The 19230-nt window shown below is 32.5% G+C and overlaps 3 protein-coding genes across 4 annotated transcripts; 2 read left to right on the top strand and 1 right to left on the bottom strand.

Annotated features, from left to right (window-relative positions):
* Positions 1-8545: 8545 nt before the first annotated feature.
* On the bottom strand, positions 8546-8868 carry Bm601 (Uncharacterized protein; the record flags this gene model as incomplete). The annotated part of the gene is made up of 2 exons (XM_043076903.1): positions 8546-8715; positions 8853-8868. The coding sequence occupies 2 exons, from the start codon at positions 8866-8868 to the stop codon at positions 8546-8548; spliced, it is 186 nt and encodes a 61-aa protein (XP_042932837.1).
* Positions 8869-9307: 439 nt separating this feature from the next.
* On the top strand, positions 9308-11621 carry Bm5648 (Uncharacterized protein; the record flags this gene model as incomplete). Its single annotated transcript, XM_001900359.2, has 6 exons — positions 9308-9478; positions 9625-9830; positions 10139-10374; positions 10734-10870; positions 10995-11210; positions 11493-11621. 6 exons carry the CDS (start codon positions 9308-9310, stop codon positions 11619-11621), a joined length of 1095 nt encoding a protein of 364 aa, XP_001900394.2.
* A 2511-nt stretch (positions 11622-14132) lies between these two features.
* Positions 14133-16679, top strand: Bma-abi-1 (Uncharacterized protein; the record flags this gene model as incomplete). 2 transcript variants are annotated; one of them, XM_043076901.1, is made up of 7 exons in its annotated part: positions 14133-14270; positions 14590-14739; positions 15009-15131; positions 15228-15428; positions 15766-16012; positions 16114-16320; positions 16516-16679. In XM_043076901.1, 7 exons carry the CDS (start codon positions 14133-14135, stop codon positions 16677-16679), a joined length of 1230 nt encoding a protein of 409 aa, XP_042932835.1. The 2 variants fall into 2 exon arrangements, with proteins under 2 accessions (XP_042932835.1, XP_042932836.1); XM_043076902.1 differs by having other exon boundaries at positions 14136-14270.
* Positions 16680-19230: the final 2551 nt, after the last annotated feature.

Raw genomic sequence — 19230 nt, 5'->3', positions numbered from 1 at the left:
TGGTTCAAATTTAATTCATATAATCTTTAACCTTATTCTTGATGAATCAATGTTTTCTATAACTCTCGAAAGAGGTTTTTATTGTGATAGGACTGATCGAAGGATAATGGCGAGTGCATGACATGGAATTGTCTAGCGAGCAAAGGTGATAACTTATTCTAGTCGGATAAGGTCATATCAGTTTTCCTTTCTCTCTCTTTTATAATTTCATGATACTTCAGATTTACATTGAATTAAATTAAATTTCACTTTGCATTAATTTTTGTGAGCAAACTGGTATATGCAAAGTGTTTCTTGTTTGAGATTCTATTTCGGTATCATAGCGGCGTAGTTTCATTGGTTCTTTTCCTTTTTAAATTAAACAAAAAGCATGATGAATAAAAAGATGAATAAAAGGCAAAAAAACTGAAATGGAAATTAAACACCTTTTTTTCATTTTGGTTTTAATCAAGCTACGAAAAGATTTTCAGATGAGAAGACTTGAAGAAATAGGAAAAAAGCGCCGAATAAAGGAGAAAAAAAGCATGAAAGGGAAAACAAGTTTAGGCTCGCATCATTTTTTAGAAATCTATACTCGAATTTCCGGCTTATACGGCGCAAGAATAATTTTTTACTTGTTGACTAGGATCCCTAAATCTTTTCTTAGAAATTCAACATATTTTGATTATTTTTACATATCGTGCAGTACAGTGGCAAAAACAAAATTGGTTTTTGTTGGGAGATAACAATGTCTTATTCCTTAATCACTTTCCTTTCAGTATTCTCTGCTGGAGTTTTTGAGAATTTGGATTGAGTTTTTGTGGGTTAATATAAAAGGCTTAGACTAGAAGAGTATGAGACTTTTGGAATTATTGATATCATCTTGTAAATCTAATCCCAATCATTTTAATAAGCGCATGACAGGAATCCAAATTGGTTTCGTTTTTTGTCTTGTGCTTACGCGAAGCATTGTAAATCTATCGTGAAGTTAGCTTTAATAAGGTGCTTTTTCTCGGTTAGATTAGTTATTCTTTCTCGGAGACAAAATGATTTTTGATAATCTGTCATACATTCGGAGACGAGAAATACAGAATATATTTGTTACTTTTTTCTTTATGTTTTACAGGTAGAAAGACAAATTTTATACATAATATAGAATAAGCCTCATTCTAATTAGCATATCATTTCTTTATAAATTGAAATGCAGATCAGAAGTTATAAATTAAACAGTACTTTGACTAGGACCATTACTTTTAGAAACTGTTAATGAATCACTGTTTTTCTTCCCTTCCAACGAATCATCGTCCTTTTTTTGTGATGGTGATTTCTTCAGCAAAAAGAGAAATATCATTTTGTACAGTCACTTTTCAATATGTTGATGTTAAAGTTTGCACACAAAGGAGATCCTTACTTTATCTCTTATCGCATCCTTTCAATGATTTTTCCTCTCTAATTGCATTTTTATGTTTGAAATAAATATTTAGTCCAATTTAAACGAGAAAATTTTAAATTTAGAAATAACCGGAGATTATGAAAGCAATTTCTATTCTATTATAATGGCAATTAAGATCTCTGTAGATGTTGAGCTCGATAGTACTACCTCAGATTACTTGCATTTCCATTCACCTTCCTTATCTCCTTCATTATCATCATATCTTTCTCCAGGCAACATCAGTATTTTCATTTTTACTGTTGAGGGCACGTCTTCAATTTTGGGATGAATTAGTCTATATTAGTCTATAAGTGAAAACGTAGTTAATGGCTCGGAACTTGATTTTTTTTGATTTTTTTATGGAGCTTGATTGATTTTTATGGAAGTTAGCTCGCACTCTTATCTATCTCTCAATTTTCTGCAATAAATTATTACATAGATTGCGGACAAGTTTGTAAGAAGAACTGTCCTATCTTTCGCTGCTGAAAGACCAGTCAGTGTGCCGAAAGGATTCTAATCATGGAAGAAATTTCAATATAATTATAACTAAATATAACAATGTCCTAATATATTGCGTAGACATCGCTAGCATAAAGAGGTCTTGCAATCCGAGATCCGTGGATTTTTAAAATTCTTAAAATAGGACATTTAGAAAAGTAACATTGGAATAACATTCATTACAAATAGATTTTTCGAAATAAAATAAGTTCAAAATATGTTTCTGTTCTTAACGTATTTGAAATTGACTGCTCACACACGTCAATGAATATAACAAAATGCACTTCACAAAGGAAAGATAGCAAAAAAAGAAAATAGCAGGCGAATCGTCTTGGTTGAGTTATCTCAGCAATACACATTTCATTTTTTACTGTGTAATTTGCATGACTGTTGGCTTTAATAAATTATTAGATTATTCTATCCGGTGATTGATACTTCTGCACTGCAGTGAACTTATCAGGAAACATCATGTTTCCTTTCACTTTTTGAGATTTGCAAAAATGAACTAGTGAATTTGAGAAAAGACAGGTAAAATATTCGACAACGGAATCATCCATGGACAACATCATTGCTCAGTTAGTCATTTCTTATGAATGTTCGTAAAACTTTGAAAAAAATTTAAAACTATGATATAAACTAACGTTTTTACTAAGACTTTTTTTTTTATGGCCTTTGTTGTCAAAATTCAAAGCAAAATTTCTCTATTATCTTTTAAAAATGAGTAAATGTGATCAATTTGAAGTTGTTTAAATTCCGACTTACACTGAGTTAAAACTGAAATACATGTCAATTGATTGTTAATGCTATATTGGATGGCTTTATAAGCAGAATAGAGTAAGTAATATCTGCTAATGAATACAATTACCTTATAACTTTTATGCCTTCAAAACAAAATGTTACCCAAGCTGCTCCCCTTGAATCTTTTCAAGTAGCACCAATGCTGTGCAGATTCATTTTGCAGTATTTAATCTTGTCGGTATCCTTTTTCAAAACAATTTATTTTTGATAAATCGTTCGTGAAACTTAGGACACTTATTACTCATTTCTTAATGATTATCCGTGAAGAAAAATTTGAACAGCTATTTTAAACAGATGAAGTGTCAAAGGTCCTACGAGCAAAAAACTTCAGTCTATGAATTGTTTTTGCTTGTGTCGCTAATTCTGGCAAGACAGGCAATGTCTTGCTGGATAATAGAATTATGTGATATTTTATTTCCGCTAAACATCAGTACATCATAACAATAATATTCTTTTGTTTTTTAAGTTCTAAATTCAAACTAGATGGTTGAAATAAGCAAACAAGCGACTGGCTAAAAGAAATGAATTGATTAATGCGGAAGCACAAATAGATAAATTAATTAATCTCTGCTAAATTTTTTTTTTTTTTTTCTTTAAGCAAATAAACTATTCCCAAAAATTTCTCATAAAGAAAGCAAAACAGAGAAAGCAGCGATACTTAGAACAAATTGAAAAATATTTCTTTAAATGAGTAAACATTTCTTTAGAATGTTCAATTGTAATCCGAAATTTCTTTCTCTGTCAACTAATCAAGTTTCTGTATTTTGAAAAGATTTAATGCTTGTTTATTTAAAGCTGCACCTTAATTTCAAAGTGTATTCAACTTAAAATATACTTTCAAATATTGGTGATACTAAAAAATATTATTCTTCAAACTGATTGATAATACTTCTATGATACTTATAGAACTTTTGATAATTACTGATGAAATCGTCAGAATAAACCATATATTGCTAGTGTGCTCCTTTCCGTTCAGATTCCTACTGCAGAAAGAATTTCTGCAATGCCCAAAAGCGCATAAGCATTTTAATGTATATATTTATAGCATTACAAGGATATCTGCCCACTATAAGTCACCACTTCACGATAAGAAACAGAGTCTGATAGACATGGAAGGATATTAAAGACAATAACTTCTGTCTTTCTGAATTTTTGCTTTATTTTACTTTCTGTCGCGAATTATAATTTCGCGAAAACTTCTAACCAATTTCATAGTATCATAAATTATCTCTTTTTAAATTGTAAACAATCCTACGGTATTCACACATGTATTTTTAATCTCTTCGTTGTAAACACTTCCAATTCTTCATACAATTGCTCCGATAACACGCCCAATCCTCACTCATATAAATTCAATTCCAATAAACAAACCGATAACACGTCCAATCCTCACTCATATAAATTCAATTCTAATAAACAAACCGATAACACGTCCAATCCTCACTCATATAAATTCAATTCTAATAAACAAACCGATAACACGTTCAATCCTCACTCATATAAATTCAATTCTAATAAACAAACCGATAACACGTCCAATCCTCACTCATATAAGTTCAATTCTAATAAACAAACCGATAACACGTCCAATCCTCACTCATATAAATTCAATTCCAATAAACAAACCGATAACACGTCCAATCCTCACTCATATAAATTCAATTCTAATAAACAAACCGATAACACGTCCAATCCTCACTCATATAAATTCAATTCCAATAAACAAACCGATAACACGTCCAATCCTCACTCATATAAATTCAATTCTAATAAACAAACCGATAACACGTCCAATCCTCACTCATATAAATTCAATTCCAATAAACAAACCGATAACACGTCCAATCCTCACTCATATAAATTCAATTCTAATAAACAAACCGATAACACGTCCAATCCTCACTCATATAAATTCAATTCTAATAAACAAACCGATAACACGTCCAATCCTCACTCATATAAATTCAATTCTAATAAACAAACCGATAACACGTCCAATCCTCACTCATATAAATTCAATTCCAATAAACAAACCGATAACACGTCCAATCCTCACTCATATAAATTCAATTCTAATAAACAAACCGATAACACGTCCAATCCTCACTCATATAAATTCAATTCTAATAAACAAACCGATAACACGTCCAATCCTCACTCATATAAATTCAATTCCAATAAACAAACCGATAACACGTCCAATCCTCACTCATATAAATTCAATTCTAATAAACAAACCGATAACACGTCCAATCCTCACTCATATAAATTCAATTCTAATAAACAAACCGATAACACGTCCAATCCTCACTCATATAAATTCAATTCCAATAAACAAACCGATAACACGTCCAATCCTCACTCATATAAGTTCAATTCTAATAAACAAACCGATAACACGTTCAATCCTCACTCATATAAATTCAATTCTAATAAACAAACCGATAACACGTCCAATCCTCACTCATATAAATTCAATTCCAATAAACAAACCGATAACACGTCCAATCCTCACTCATATAAATTCAATTCTAATAAACAAACCGATAACACGTCCAATCCTCACTCATATAAATTCAATTCTAATAAACAAACCGATAACACGTCCAATCCTCACTCATATAAATTCAATTCTAATAAACAAACCGATAACACGTCCAATCCTCACTCATATAAATTCAATTCTAATAAACAAACCGATAACACGTCCAATCCTCACTCATATAAATTCAATTCTAATAAACAAACCGATAACACGTCCAATCCTCACTCATATAAATTCAATTCTAATAAACAAACCGATAACACGTTCAATCCTCACTCATATAAATTCAATTCTAATAAACAAACCGATAACACGTCCAATCCTCACTCATATAAATTCAATTCTAATAAACAAACCGATAACACGTCCAATCCTCACTCATATAAATTCAATTCCAATAAACAAACCGATAACACGTCCAATCCTCACTCATATAAATTCAATTCTAATAAACAAACCGATAACACGTCCAATCCTCACTCATATAAATTCAATTCCAATAAACAAACCGATAACACGTCCAATCCTCACTCATATAAATTCAATTCTAATAAACAAACCGATAACACGTCCAATCCTCACTCATATAAATTCAATTCTAATAAACAAACCGATAACACGTCCAATCCTCACTCATATAAATTCAATTCCAATAAACAAACCGATAACACGTCCAATCCTCACTCATATAAATTCAATTCTAATAAACAAACCGATAACACGTCCAATCCTCACTCATATAAATTCAATTCTAATAAACAAACCGATAACACGTCCAATCCTCACTCATATAAATTCAATTCCAATAAACAAACCGATAACACGTCCAATCCTCACTCATATAAATTCAATTCTAATAAACAAACCGATAACACGTTCAATCCTCACTCATATAAATTCAATTCTAATAAACAAACCGATAACACGTCCAATCCTCACTCATATAAATTCAATTCCAATAAACAAACCGATAACACGTCCAATCCTCACTCATATAAATTCAATTCTAATAAACAAACCGATAACACGTCCAATCCTCACTCATATAAATTCAATTCTAATAAACAAACCGATAACACGTCCAATCCTCACTCATATAAATTCAATTCTAATAAACAAAACAATCATCATTGTCATCATTGTCATTATTGTCGACTACTACTCTGTTAACTAAACGCAATTCCTACGGTCTTCTTCTTTATTATAAATTTTCTCTCTTTTTTATTCCTTGGTTTATTCATACTACGTTTTCAAAAAATAAAGGTTTATTAATCTTCCTACTGTATTGCAACTATTCGAATATCAACCAGATAAACCTTTCACGACACTTTCCGTAAAAAATGAGCTTTAATCATAAAATGCATTACGTGAAAGAATGTCTTGCTCTGTTGTCAATGAATTGAAAACCAAAGTATCATATTTCATGCAAAGCAATGGAGTCTCTCTTCCAGTTAGCTTTTTTGTAGGGCTTCCAGCTATTTATTCTCTACTGAATTCATCATAGTTCAGGATCTTTCGATTCAACATGTGATCGTGGTTTAATATGGGCAAAGTTCGACATGCGATTTTGGCGATTTTGCATATGATATTCTGAAATCTTTTTTCGAGACCCTAGGATTTTTTGGAAAATAAATTTTGGCTTGGGAAGAAAAAGGATGATCAGAAGAAGGACGACTGTCCAAAAGAAAGGAAATCAGTTTTATGTGCTACTATATTATCAGTGAAGTTTTTCTGTTCATGAAATAATTTATTTAAAACCTTTAGTTCAATATTGTCAAAGTTCTAGGAGGATCTTTTTCAAGTAACAGAATGAGGTCTTAAGATGGAAAGCAGCATAACATACTTTTTAATTGAATCTAAAGTTTTGTAAATATGTGGAGTGTTGAAGAAAGGTAGTGTGGGAAAAAATATTTAAAGAATGTGAAGTTGTGATTTGCATCGTAGTGAGCGGTTGTCCACGATTCCTATTTTAATTAAAGTCACAAATGTTTCAAAAACATTTCTCAAGAATGTCGTACTGTTTCATTCTTCACCCAGTGCTTTACATATGTTTCAGTAAAACTGGCGAGATTTAAATTCTGATTAAAAATAAATTCTAAATTAAATTGAGGTATGTGAATATAGTTATTTTTTGATAACTTATGGAACAGTATTATAATGAGGCTTTGGAAACTTTTAATACCTTACGGCTACAAAAAAGAATTTCAAGAATGAGTCATAACTATTTTGTAATATTGTTATATATTTCTAACCAATTTTAGTTTTATGTGATTAATTGTAATCGTAAACGGTATTATTTGAAGATAATCTCTTAATTTTTAAAAAAGTATGTGTAATAATAATAATAATAATTAACAATATTTAAAAGAGGCGAAAAAGTACAGCACAAAATAGTAGCAAATTGGTACTAATCTCTTGTTCATGTACATTCTAAGCTATTTCATCGAATCACTTATTTTTGGATTTTCGAAAGAAGGGATGAAAATAATTTATCTTTGTAAGTGATTGATAATAATTAATAATAATAATAATAAATTATAAATGTTATATATATATATAAACAATTTTAAATATAATTGCAGTTTTGTACCATTTTAACAAATTCTACCTTACATAAAATTTTTCCACTGCATGCCTCCTTTTATTCCATAAATGACTATTAAAGCAACCGCTTATCACTCATCATCAGTTATTGTCTTATCATCATCAGTTATTGTCTATCACCGATATTGTTACCCACATCTTCTCTCTTAACCTTACTCTATTTGATGATTCATTCTTTTTATCTCTAACATAATCAATGTTCCATCTCTTGTCACCAGACTTTACCTTATTAATAATCATTTGTAGTTCCATTCAGACGTCTCGTCTTACACTTATTCGGAAATTTGAAACAAATTGTCTGTTAATCTTTACGTCATATCAGTGTTATTACTTTCTGAGCGTGCATTAATCAAATCTGCAAACATAATTTTGGAAGACCTGTGTAGCTATTTATTTGTATTTGTCATTGACAAACATTTGACGAACCATTTTTGAAGCCTTATTCTCTATCGAAAATTAGAATGTCGAGAATGTCAAAACTATAATTATAGTCGAGCATTCTCAACTGTAACAAAAAATTGTCTTTTTCTTATTAACTATCTAATCATTCATTACAATTTCTCTACTAGTGATTTACTCCATATGAAATTTCTACCAAAGGATAGATATCATTTCATTGATTGTAAATCACCTGATCAGACGATCCTCAATTCCAATGCTACAAATATGACTGGTAATATTGGTCGACATTAGACGTTGTGAAATGAGTTAGATAATATATTTATTCTAACCTTTAAAATGAAAGAAAGGTAATGGAGAAAATGAACGGAAAGTTTCATACATACTTGCAAAGCAATGTAATGGTACTCGTTGTAGTACAAAAATTTCTCCTTGCAATGCTTTATTCTATCTATCGCTCCTAACATTTAGTGGTTGCAAGAAAAAGGAAGTATGATAGTATCACTATTGTTAATCTTCATTCTATCTGGGTTAATTATTCCAATAGAACAGTACATTTATAATAACCAGTAGGATTTCACACTATTTTCGTCGAACCTAACCGTACAGACATGTTTCGAGTAATACAAACTACGAGAAACCTACAAATATAGCATGTTTTAGTCAACATCGTGAACTCCAGTCATAAACTCCGACCTCGAACGAAGGAATGTCTAAAAAGAAAATAGCTATTTGATTGTGAGCCAAATATGCTTGTTTTATTTAATATGAGAGTTTAATTAGAAGATTATTTAGTAAATAATCAGGAAATGCTGTCAAAAGTTACAAATTAACTAATTTTTCGCGAAGGAAAGAAATCACTTACGTTAACATTTGATAAATCAAAGATTTTTTTTTTTGGTAAAACGTAAATTAATAAAGAACATTGCGTTTAAACTTCCATTACATCTACTAGTCGCGTTTAAAATTTCATAAATTTTTCATAAGTTATACATAATTCCTCTCGGTATTAATTGTTTTCAGTAATCTTATTGCACACATTATGACGAACAATGGTGTTACTGATGATCAAACATCTTTGTTTACGATTTTTTGTTGCAATAATTGTCTTGGCAGGCGTAATTTATTACTTTGAATATATTAGGATCAGTATAAAAAACTTAACCAAATACACTGCTGCAACTGATTATCATTCTCATATCAGTGATGATAACTTCCACCTGGTAAGAACTATCGCATTTCAGACGTTCCGTTTCTTTTTCGTAGACAGAAATAATATCCATTTATGGCTAAAAATTTTCCGTTTGATAGAGTGTCATGTAAGACAGGCAAACTGTCAGCTAGAAGCATTTAAACTTGTTTTCTTCAGGAAAAACAGGAATTGCAATATCTCAAACAATTCGACCACCTATTTTGGCTTCGTGATATCATTCCCAACAAATATGTTTTCGGTACCTACGATAATTCAGAAATTTCGGTAGCAATCGGAAACATCATTGTTTATCGAATGGTAAATTCGTCAAATGAAGATTATGTAAAATTTCAGCGAAATGAAGATCTCCGAGCTGCTTATGGGTACAGTTTTAACAATTTGCTTCATATTTTTTGAAGGAATTGAAAGCTGTCGTTTGTCGTTTCAAATAAATTTTTAGTGTATAAAATACAGGTAGAAATATTACTAAATACTTAAAAACTGATTATTGATATGTGAAAAAATTAGTAAAAAAGAGAAGGACATTGTTATAGTTCTTGAAGATATAAGAATTTATATAGATCATTTAGATACACTAGGTTTTCATGATTTCTATGAACACTGAGAGAATGGTTAAAGTAAATAATCTTTGTAATTTTAAAAGAACACGAACTGGACAAGTTATTTTCAGCTTATACGCAATTAAGAAATATGTGTTCGAGCGAGAAACATGGATACCAGCGAACAAAGGAGAATTCCTTCGAAAGTGGGACAATGGAAGATTCCTTGATTGCATTAGGTTGAATATTTCGAATAACTGGAATAAATCAGTCATTCCTGATGGTTATGTCAACAATATGGCTGAATTTCGGGATTTTCTCGAATCCTACGCATCGACACCATTTCTTTTCGGCGGCACTCTTCTTGGTTTTTTAAAAATTCGTTTCTAAATGTTTTTGAGTGTAGATTAAATTTCATTTTTTTATTTTGATTCCAGTGACAGATGCGTTGCCACGTTTAAATTCAATTATTATGAAATCACAAAATAAGGTTTTTTTCCAAAATTGAATTGAAAATTTATTTTTCAATTCATTCTATCTTCCATTGTCATCAAACATCATATAAAAACTTCCAGCAAGTGATAAGCTTAGAAGAATAATTATGCTTCCAGTGTTATCTTGACATACTTTCTATGTTAGCTTACTTATTCTAAAGATGATAATGTTAATGAAAATGAACCAAAAAATTTAGAATTTATGTAGTTTAGTACAAAACAATTTATTCAGGTTGGTACAGAGAATGTTCGTTTATCAAAGATACGACGGATGTTGATATGGCGATGAAAATTACTTCCCTTGATCTAAAGATGTTGAAAAATATGGAGAAGTCGAGTGATTTTAAGCTTTTTTGGATCCTCGGAAAAGTTTGATTTGCCTTGCATAATTAAACAAAATTGTATTTATTATGATTGAAAGAATAACGACTATTATTTATTCATCAATTACTTACTGATTAACTATTTTATTTAATTGTAATCATATATTTAGGTCAGCGATTCATTAGAACTGAGCGTTTATTCGGGAAGCATCAAAATAGATTTATTTTTTCTGTACGAAAGCAAGGATTCTGCTTGGGTGGGTGGAATGATAGTTAGCAAAAGGAAGAAATTCCGCTGGATTTATCCACCCATTTCGCAGATTTGCACAGGAGATCTACTGGGAAGGTTATTTCATGTGCCCTGCAATGTTGAGAAAATACTAAAGGTATATTTGCAAATTTTTTATTACATGCAAAGTGAAAAAAAAAAAAATTTTTTTTGTTACATGAACTAGGGAGAGAGCAGATAGAAAATCCAGGAATCATCATCTGTTCGTTTTGAAAAATCAACTAAATTCACTTTTTATTGCAGTTGATTTTGAATCTATTTTGAAGCTTAGTTTCTTATTCTCATTTTTTGAATTTTCATGGTTTTTTAACCCATGAACCGTAGCATGAAAAATATAATCGAAAATAGATAAACCTATGAAAGATTCTATCAACTTCAGGCGGATTACGGTAATTGGCGAGTACCTCATCCAACAGCAAATTTCACGTGGTACCAGTCTCATAAAAATGTCAAAGAAGCTGGCTATTGGAGCGAGAGTGAATGGAATGATACCTACAAAGTATTCTGAAAGGATTTCAACAAATAGCTCGATTTATATTTTTACAAGAATTTACTTTCAAGAAATATAACGTTGAAAGAATAATCTAAATAATTCATGCAAAATGTAATAAATTGTTTGCTAACGTTGCAAATTATTGTAAATTTCAAGCTTTTTGTCATTGATAGCGATAAATACAACTAGTCTCTTCTAAACTCAACAGCTGATGTCACGTGTCTTGCAAATGTTTATCATAGATATCGCTCAGATCGAGATTAGCATATTTTCAGATAACTTGTCTCTAATTCATGTTTACTAATAGAAGACAGTTTCCAAGTTTCATGGATTGCTTAGTTCTAGTTCGGCTTACAAATAAAAATCAGTTTTCTAAAGTAAATTTCAGTTTTTCGCTTCATTATATTCATATTCATTTTTCACTAAATTTGCTTTCTCCTAAATGCATTTACTTTTTGATAGCTCCACAATATTGCAGTATTGAGTAACGTGAAAGATCGACATGAGCAAGAAAAGGATAATTTTTCCGAAATGAAAAAAATTTATAGAACTTATGCACCGTACTGAAATCAATGTCAATGTCCGTCTTGGTGTGTCATCCTTTCTCAATCTTCACATTCCTAACATATCATTACATATGTTCGGCGTAAAACTGGACGATGAACTTCAATCTCCCAGTCACGCTATACTGATTGAACCCAATCACTGTTATAACTCTAATGACCAGGCTACTGCTCCAGAAACTATGCTAGCTACCTATTAGGCTTACATTATGGATGCGACTAGTACATAGATCATTTTTGTATGCAAAAATGTTTTTCCGTTGCATTACCGTGAATTATGTGGAATATATAAATTTATATTTTATCGTCAAGCATTTTTCTTCATGTCACTTCTTTCTCTCTGAAAGTTATAAAATGTGAGGGATGACATTTTTAATACCTGATATTTTGTAAGCAGTCCAAAAGATTTTAAAAATAAACATTCAACAAGAAATTCAATTCTTCCGTAAAACGTCGGTTGTTTGGAAATCTGTGGAATTTCTTTCATATGTTTCCGCTCCCTATATATTTTATTAGTTGTAAGAGGAATGAGCCTCCTTTTGCGACAAATAACTGTCACTCGAAAAATAAAATGTGGAATTATCTAAGACGTGGAAATAACGGATTTTTCCCGGTATGAACGAAAATTTACGAATTTAATCAATCGATACTCGAAGTAAGTACAACAGTTATAAGAAAATGAAAAAGTCGAAAGAGAATAAAAAAAGAACAACTGGAGAATGGAATGGCAGATTCACATCTCAAGCGAATTCCACGAAAGGAATATATCGCGGCTGGATGTTTTTTCCGAATAATCTGAAATGCAGCTTGTAGGCGGGAGAGAAAGAGGACAAAGAATGAAGCATAAGAAATATTGATGAATTGAACTTCATGAGTTATAAGTAAGGAAGAAATTAGATGAGTTATCGTTTAGTTGGTGAGAAGTAGTTGGTGAAGGAGTGGTCCGAAATTTAGCCAATTTATGTAAATTTCGCCATCAGTTCTTAACAAGATGTTAGCGATAAATCTTGTTGTCGTGCTATTTCTTCGGTAGCAACGTAATACGGAAGATTTATTCGACATATTTTCATCGCTGCGTTATGTGTGAAGTTTTTTGTTCTATCAGTATGAGCAGTTAAATCGAGGAGACGTTTGCTGGAAGGTTATTCATATTCAGTCACAACTGTTTTCAGCATGGCTAATTTCTCCTACAATCATGTGTTATGGGCATCTGTAGTACATATAAGGATGGATTCTGCACACTTTCTCAATGCTTATCATTCTCGTCTCGCTAATTAATCAGGCTGATTGCTCGCTGCACTTCGATGGAGCCAAGAAATATTTGCAGGCCGTGGAAGAAGAATACACTGATAGAAGTGAAAGTTACGTACCAACTCCATCATTCCAGTCCCATGAAGAGGGAGACAGAAAAAAACAAGAAGGAGGGCGGGACAGCAAATGAGTTCGTTGTTAGGTCTAGTCACAAGGTCTGTGACCTTCCAAGAAAACAAGCTGGAATAAAAGTAGCATAGATTCGTAGGTGGTGGAGACGTTGACATTTGAGAAATACTTTCCGGTCGGGAGTGGGGAAAGTATATAAAGAGAGTGGTACGTTATGCGATGAGACTGAAAATAAATCCATGAGAGATGACTGTCGGGGATAGAGGGAGAAGAATGAGAGATTGGGTATTGTGAAAGGGAGTGAAGTGTTCTTTATTCTCAAAAAGAGAGAAGGAGAGGAAGAAAGAAAAATAAGTTTGATTTTAACTAGAGGAATTGTGTGAACTGATGGAACGGGGCTAGCTCGTTGTCCTTTGCAGATGTGATGTACTGCTGATGGCCGTCGTCTTCCCGATAACAAGGAATGGACAGAACAATCGCTGGGTAGTTATCGTTGTGGCGAGACAGATGATGTGGTTCTAGTGCTACATGCTAGTTCAATAGTTTCAGTAGTACATCGTAATTGTCATTCGTATTTACAGCAATGATGGACGGACCTGAAAGTGTTGTTACTCTGCGCAGCCTAATTGAGAACGAGATTCCTGATGCTAGAGCGAATCTGGAAAGTAGTTGTTCAAATTTAGAACGGGTCGCTGCTTACTGTGAAGCGAATTATGCTCAGGTACGCTTACTTTTATATGTAATAATACATTTAATATCCTTCATTTTGACTTCTTGTCGGACAAGTTTAATTGTTTCAGAACAAAATATTTAACAATTAGATCGTCGAAAATCCATTAAAGTGTTCACATAATTTGAAGCATACGTTAAAGAGTGGTGAGAGTGACTTGCAGTGGCTTTTCTGCAGTAATAAATAGCGGATTATATCGTTGTTGTTTTGGACAGGATCTTTCAAAAACTAGTTGATTTTTTACATTTCAGTGGTCAAGTAATAAGCAAGCTTGAAAGGAATTAGAAGGGTCGTGATATGTTTTTTTCAGGCACAAGATAAAAAAGTGGCGTTTGACGAAACGAGACGATATGTAGTTCAAAGTCTTGCTAGTGTAGCATATCAAGTGAATACTTTAGCTTATGCTCTGCTACATGCACTCGATTTGCAGAATGATAAAGTCAATAACATGGCATCGCAGGTATGTTTTTCTTTCTTCATAATTTTAAATGTCCATAAAATTCATTGTTATTCGAATATTTGATGTAAGGTAAACTCTATTTCTCTTATCTGGACTTGAGTTAAATAGTAATTGCTAATTGGAAAGTAACAATTCAAATATAAAAGACAAAGGTTATTTTTTTTCCTGGAAAATAATTTCAACTTTCTGGTGTAAAAAGCTGCCGGAATTCTGAAGAAGTCGTTTATTGTCATATAGAGTATTTTTAAACTCGATATCTAACATTTTAGATTCATAGTGTAGGAGAAATCATTGCAATTCATAAGGAAAAAGTGGCGAGACGTGAAATCGGAGTATTAACAATAAACAAATGTTTCCAGAGGCAACATAAAGTTATTGCAGTTGGAGTTCAGGTATTTAGTTATTTAAGCCTCATCTCGTGAATTATTGATTTTCCCTTTTTTCAGTGTTTACTGAGATAAAACTTTTTTTTTTTTCACTTGTTTAAGGAGCCTCTTCAACGTTACCAGCGTACTCCAATTGATTATTCGGTACTGGATGATTTGGGACATGGTGTCAAAACTCCTGAGCTAGCGAATCGGTTAGTAACACGTGCAGCCTCGACTCTATCGCATGGAAACACTAGTGCACATTATCCAGTTTTCCCTAATTTTGAACAGCTGCTGCCTAAAGCAAATATTACTGCAACGGTATTTTTTCCACTTTTTCAGAATATCGGAACTGTATATGATGTTCTTACTGCTGAAGTGGTTAGCAAATTTATCTTATAGCTATTCTGACAGACGCCGTCTTGTAAAGAGGCACCTGGGCGATCTTTTATTTTTGAAGTCTGTAGGTGACAGCACTCGTGAATGAAGTTCTGCGCTAGTAATGCCTCGAAATGAAGCTTTGCTGCTTCATGTTCAATATCAAATTAGTCTGCAGGAAGGTTTTTCCATATGTTTCAGTATATGAAATTTAGTGGGGTGTAATGTAATTAATAAAGATTAACTCAATGTAGAGCTGGCTAACCAGCACTCATTTTAGCTTTCCCGCTCATCGACAACTCGTGGAGATCACTATCGTACGCCACAAATGGCTAGTACTCCAGTCGTCGATCCTCAAAGATTTTCAACTCTTACACACGGAAGCCAGAACCAGAGTTGTAACAGCACTCTAAATGCCCGGAATTATGATGCTGTAAGCAGGAAAAGAGATTCGCAACAATCCATGCCTCTTCCCCCTCCTCAGTTAGCGTCGGTAGCCCAGTATAGGTTATCAACGAATAGCTTAGGTAGTTTTTGATCCTGATGTGCTTGAAAAGTGAATGTTTAATAGTTTTTGCCATTTGATTGTACTTCATATACTTCATTACCTTCTATATTTTTATTACAGATGGACTTCCACCACCACCCAGTTCCGTGATGATGGATGATGAACCACTTCCACCTCCTCCTATGCCAACTACAATGACACCAATTTATGAGCCAGTATCATCGAAAAACCATTCTATATCAACTAACGACCACCGCTCACCATTTCTTTTAGGATCTCCATTTGATCGTTCATATGATTGGATTCCAAAAGCTTATATCGAAAAGGGTGTGCAGTTTTATCAATTCACAACTATGATTAAAGAAACCTTGATTTGATCGGTTGAAATGTTGAAGGGACAACTATTCATTTTTCTCCTTTAAAGTGAAACAATTATTTTAATATAATATTAATACAGACAAATTTTAATAAGGCAAAAAGCTCGAATTAAATATTTATCAGTATAACGAAACTAATTTTCAGCAGTTGCGTTATATGATTATGAAGCAGAAAAACCGGACGAATTAACTCTTAGAGAAAACTGCATTGTTTACGTTTTGCGGAAAAATGAAGATGGTTGGTACGAGGGTGTACTTAATGGATGTACCGGACTGTTTCCTGGAAATTATGTTCAGACAACTAATTGATTTTTTCCATCTATTTCTCATCCCTTTTCTTCCTTTCACAAAAATATATCCAATTCTGATTTGCATTTTTAGATATGATTACTTCTGTTTTGGAGGTGTTACTATATGTGATGGTCAGTTCCATTTAAAGCGTGCTTAAAATTTATATGTCGATTGAGGAGGTTTATAATCCATTGGATGTCCGAATTGTTAACATATTTTATTGTAACTTGTGCACGTTGTTACCAAGATTCCGTTGCTTTATCATTTATATTGACTGATAGTCATTCATATGAGATCCAATCAGTGACGTCATTCGCAAGGTTCTAACCGGAGGAATCTGAATATTCAGCTGTTTCTTTAAAAATTTTTCATCCTGTAATTGTGCATAAACGTTTAAAACAATAAAGTCAAATTTTTCATGCAAATAAAGTTTTTCATTGCTAATCTTGATGGTATGAAATAAGAGTAATATTTTCACCGGTGTCTTATATAATTGTTGAATTGATTTCTTATTAATGTTAGAATATTGATTATATGAGTTACAGGAGAGGAAGATTACGGAAGTGCTTTGTCAGGATTTTGTGAGATTAGAATAAGCAAGGTGGATATCACTATCGTTTGAGGAAGTGAGGTACATTTGAACTTTCTACATAATTCAGATGTATGAGCTCTCAGTTTTCATCAGTTGCTGGCATGGGTCTTTGGAAATACACTTTTAAGAACTGAAGTTTGGTGCTTATCTTGCTAAGCACGCTGTTTATAACGATATCCACATTTGTAAATCTAGTGGTTGTGTTTGTCTGATTCAAAAAATTGTTCAGCCGTTTGGAGCAGTTAGTTCTCTATATTTCTAGGGTGTTGGTTAATTTTTTAAAGCATTGCATGGCTGTTGATTTAGGTTGATTTGTCGGTCTCATGTGTTTTTCATATAATTGTTTCATCACCATGTATTCCTTCTTCAAGTTTTACCTTTTCCACACTTTGCTTCTGGCATGTCCTAAGTAAAAAAAGTGTTGAGGTAAACATTTTGATAACATTCTGCATAGTTTTCTTTTTGTGGTATGTTAACATACTCACTAGCCCCGATTTTAAGTGTTTTATGGCTTCTTTTTTTTTTTTGAGCGGGGAGAGGGATTTTGATTTGTTTTTTCAATCAGACAGCAAACCATCTGAAATGGATTGCTGCTTTAAATAAATGGAATTAATAGCTACTTTTTGACACTTTTAGTCATTAATAACTGAAAGTTTCGAGGTAACAAAGTACTTTTGGATTCCATTTTTGGAATTCTAGTAATAATTCCACTTTAATACGCAATGATGGTGAATCAACTGTCACTCAACACCGAACACACACACGCATTCATCAATGGTCCGTTACAGTAGAAATTGAATGAATGGATGGGAGTGCTACTGCAGCTTCTATTGCTGTTGCGTTGTAGTGATCGTTTTAAAGTGGATCCTCTCCTCCACATCACTACTGCAATTACTTAGAATACAAGTCTGTTGTTAGATGTCTCGGAGGTAATGCCTCAAACCAAGATTGCTTAGTTGATAATCCAATAGAGGAGTGACAGAAGGTGAGCTGAGGTGGATCTATCTCTCTCTTTCCCTATCTTCATCTTTCTCTCTCTTCCCTTCGATACCACACACTTTCACTTCCCGTTCCATTCTTTATAATCAGTTGTACTTTTGTCATGCCTCTGTCCACTAATTCAAATGAGGTCTCCTCATCACTCTTTCCAACCTCTCTTCGTACTTTAAAATCAAATTCTTCCAATCTCTTCTATGAATTATTCATCATCTCTTCATTCTTTGTTTGTGGAGTAAGTACTAGATCATTCAGAAGATATAGCCAAGGCAGAAGCTCTATCTCCTGCATTTCCACTCATCTTATTTCTCTTCCTATTATCATTCCATCTAACGTTTTTGACAATAAATGTTTGAAAGTTTTGTTTTACACTTCTTTTGAACTTCCGACAACTTGCATAGTCTGTGCTTGTTCCGTCCTATTGATTCATTAATATCCAATCATTGATAACATTTCACTCAATTCCTATTCGTAAATCTCTAATCCTCTTTAGGAAAATTTAGACATTTGCTTTTCCACTCATCTTGGTTTGTTTAGTACTGGATGATTGAAATCGGAGGATAATTTGAAACGTGGTCTAGTAGGAGCAGACCATGAGAGAGACTACTACATGTAAAGTTGTAGAATAGTCCCACGAGCGTATTGATTAAATTGCTGAAATTGGGGACTCAGCAGCATTTTCCTCATCCTTATTTGTTCACTCTCAAGAAAGAATAGTATTCATTCATATTGCCCCATTTTCTTATCCTTGCGTTTCTCTGTTCTATTTGTTTCAGTGATCTCAGTTAATTGTTCAGTTTATTTCAGATAGATTTTTAGTTAACTGAACATCTTATTGCAGTTTGAATGAGTTATTCATCATGAAAGTAATTCTTTATTCTTTGCCACTGCACTCTTTTGCTGTTTTTAAGATTAGAATAGTACCACTATTTTAATCATCTTCTGAGAATAGTCACTACTAAAAACTCCATATAGCTTGAA

Source organism: Brugia malayi, assembly GCF_000002995.4.
Source record: "Brugia malayi strain FR3 genome assembly, contig: Bm_v4_Chr1_scaffold_001, whole genome shotgun sequence".
NCBI classification, from domain to species: Eukaryota; Metazoa; Nematoda; class Chromadorea; order Rhabditida; family Onchocercidae; genus Brugia; species Brugia malayi.
Note: the sequence above shows the minus strand (reverse complement) of the source record. Positions and strands in the feature narration are given on the sequence as shown.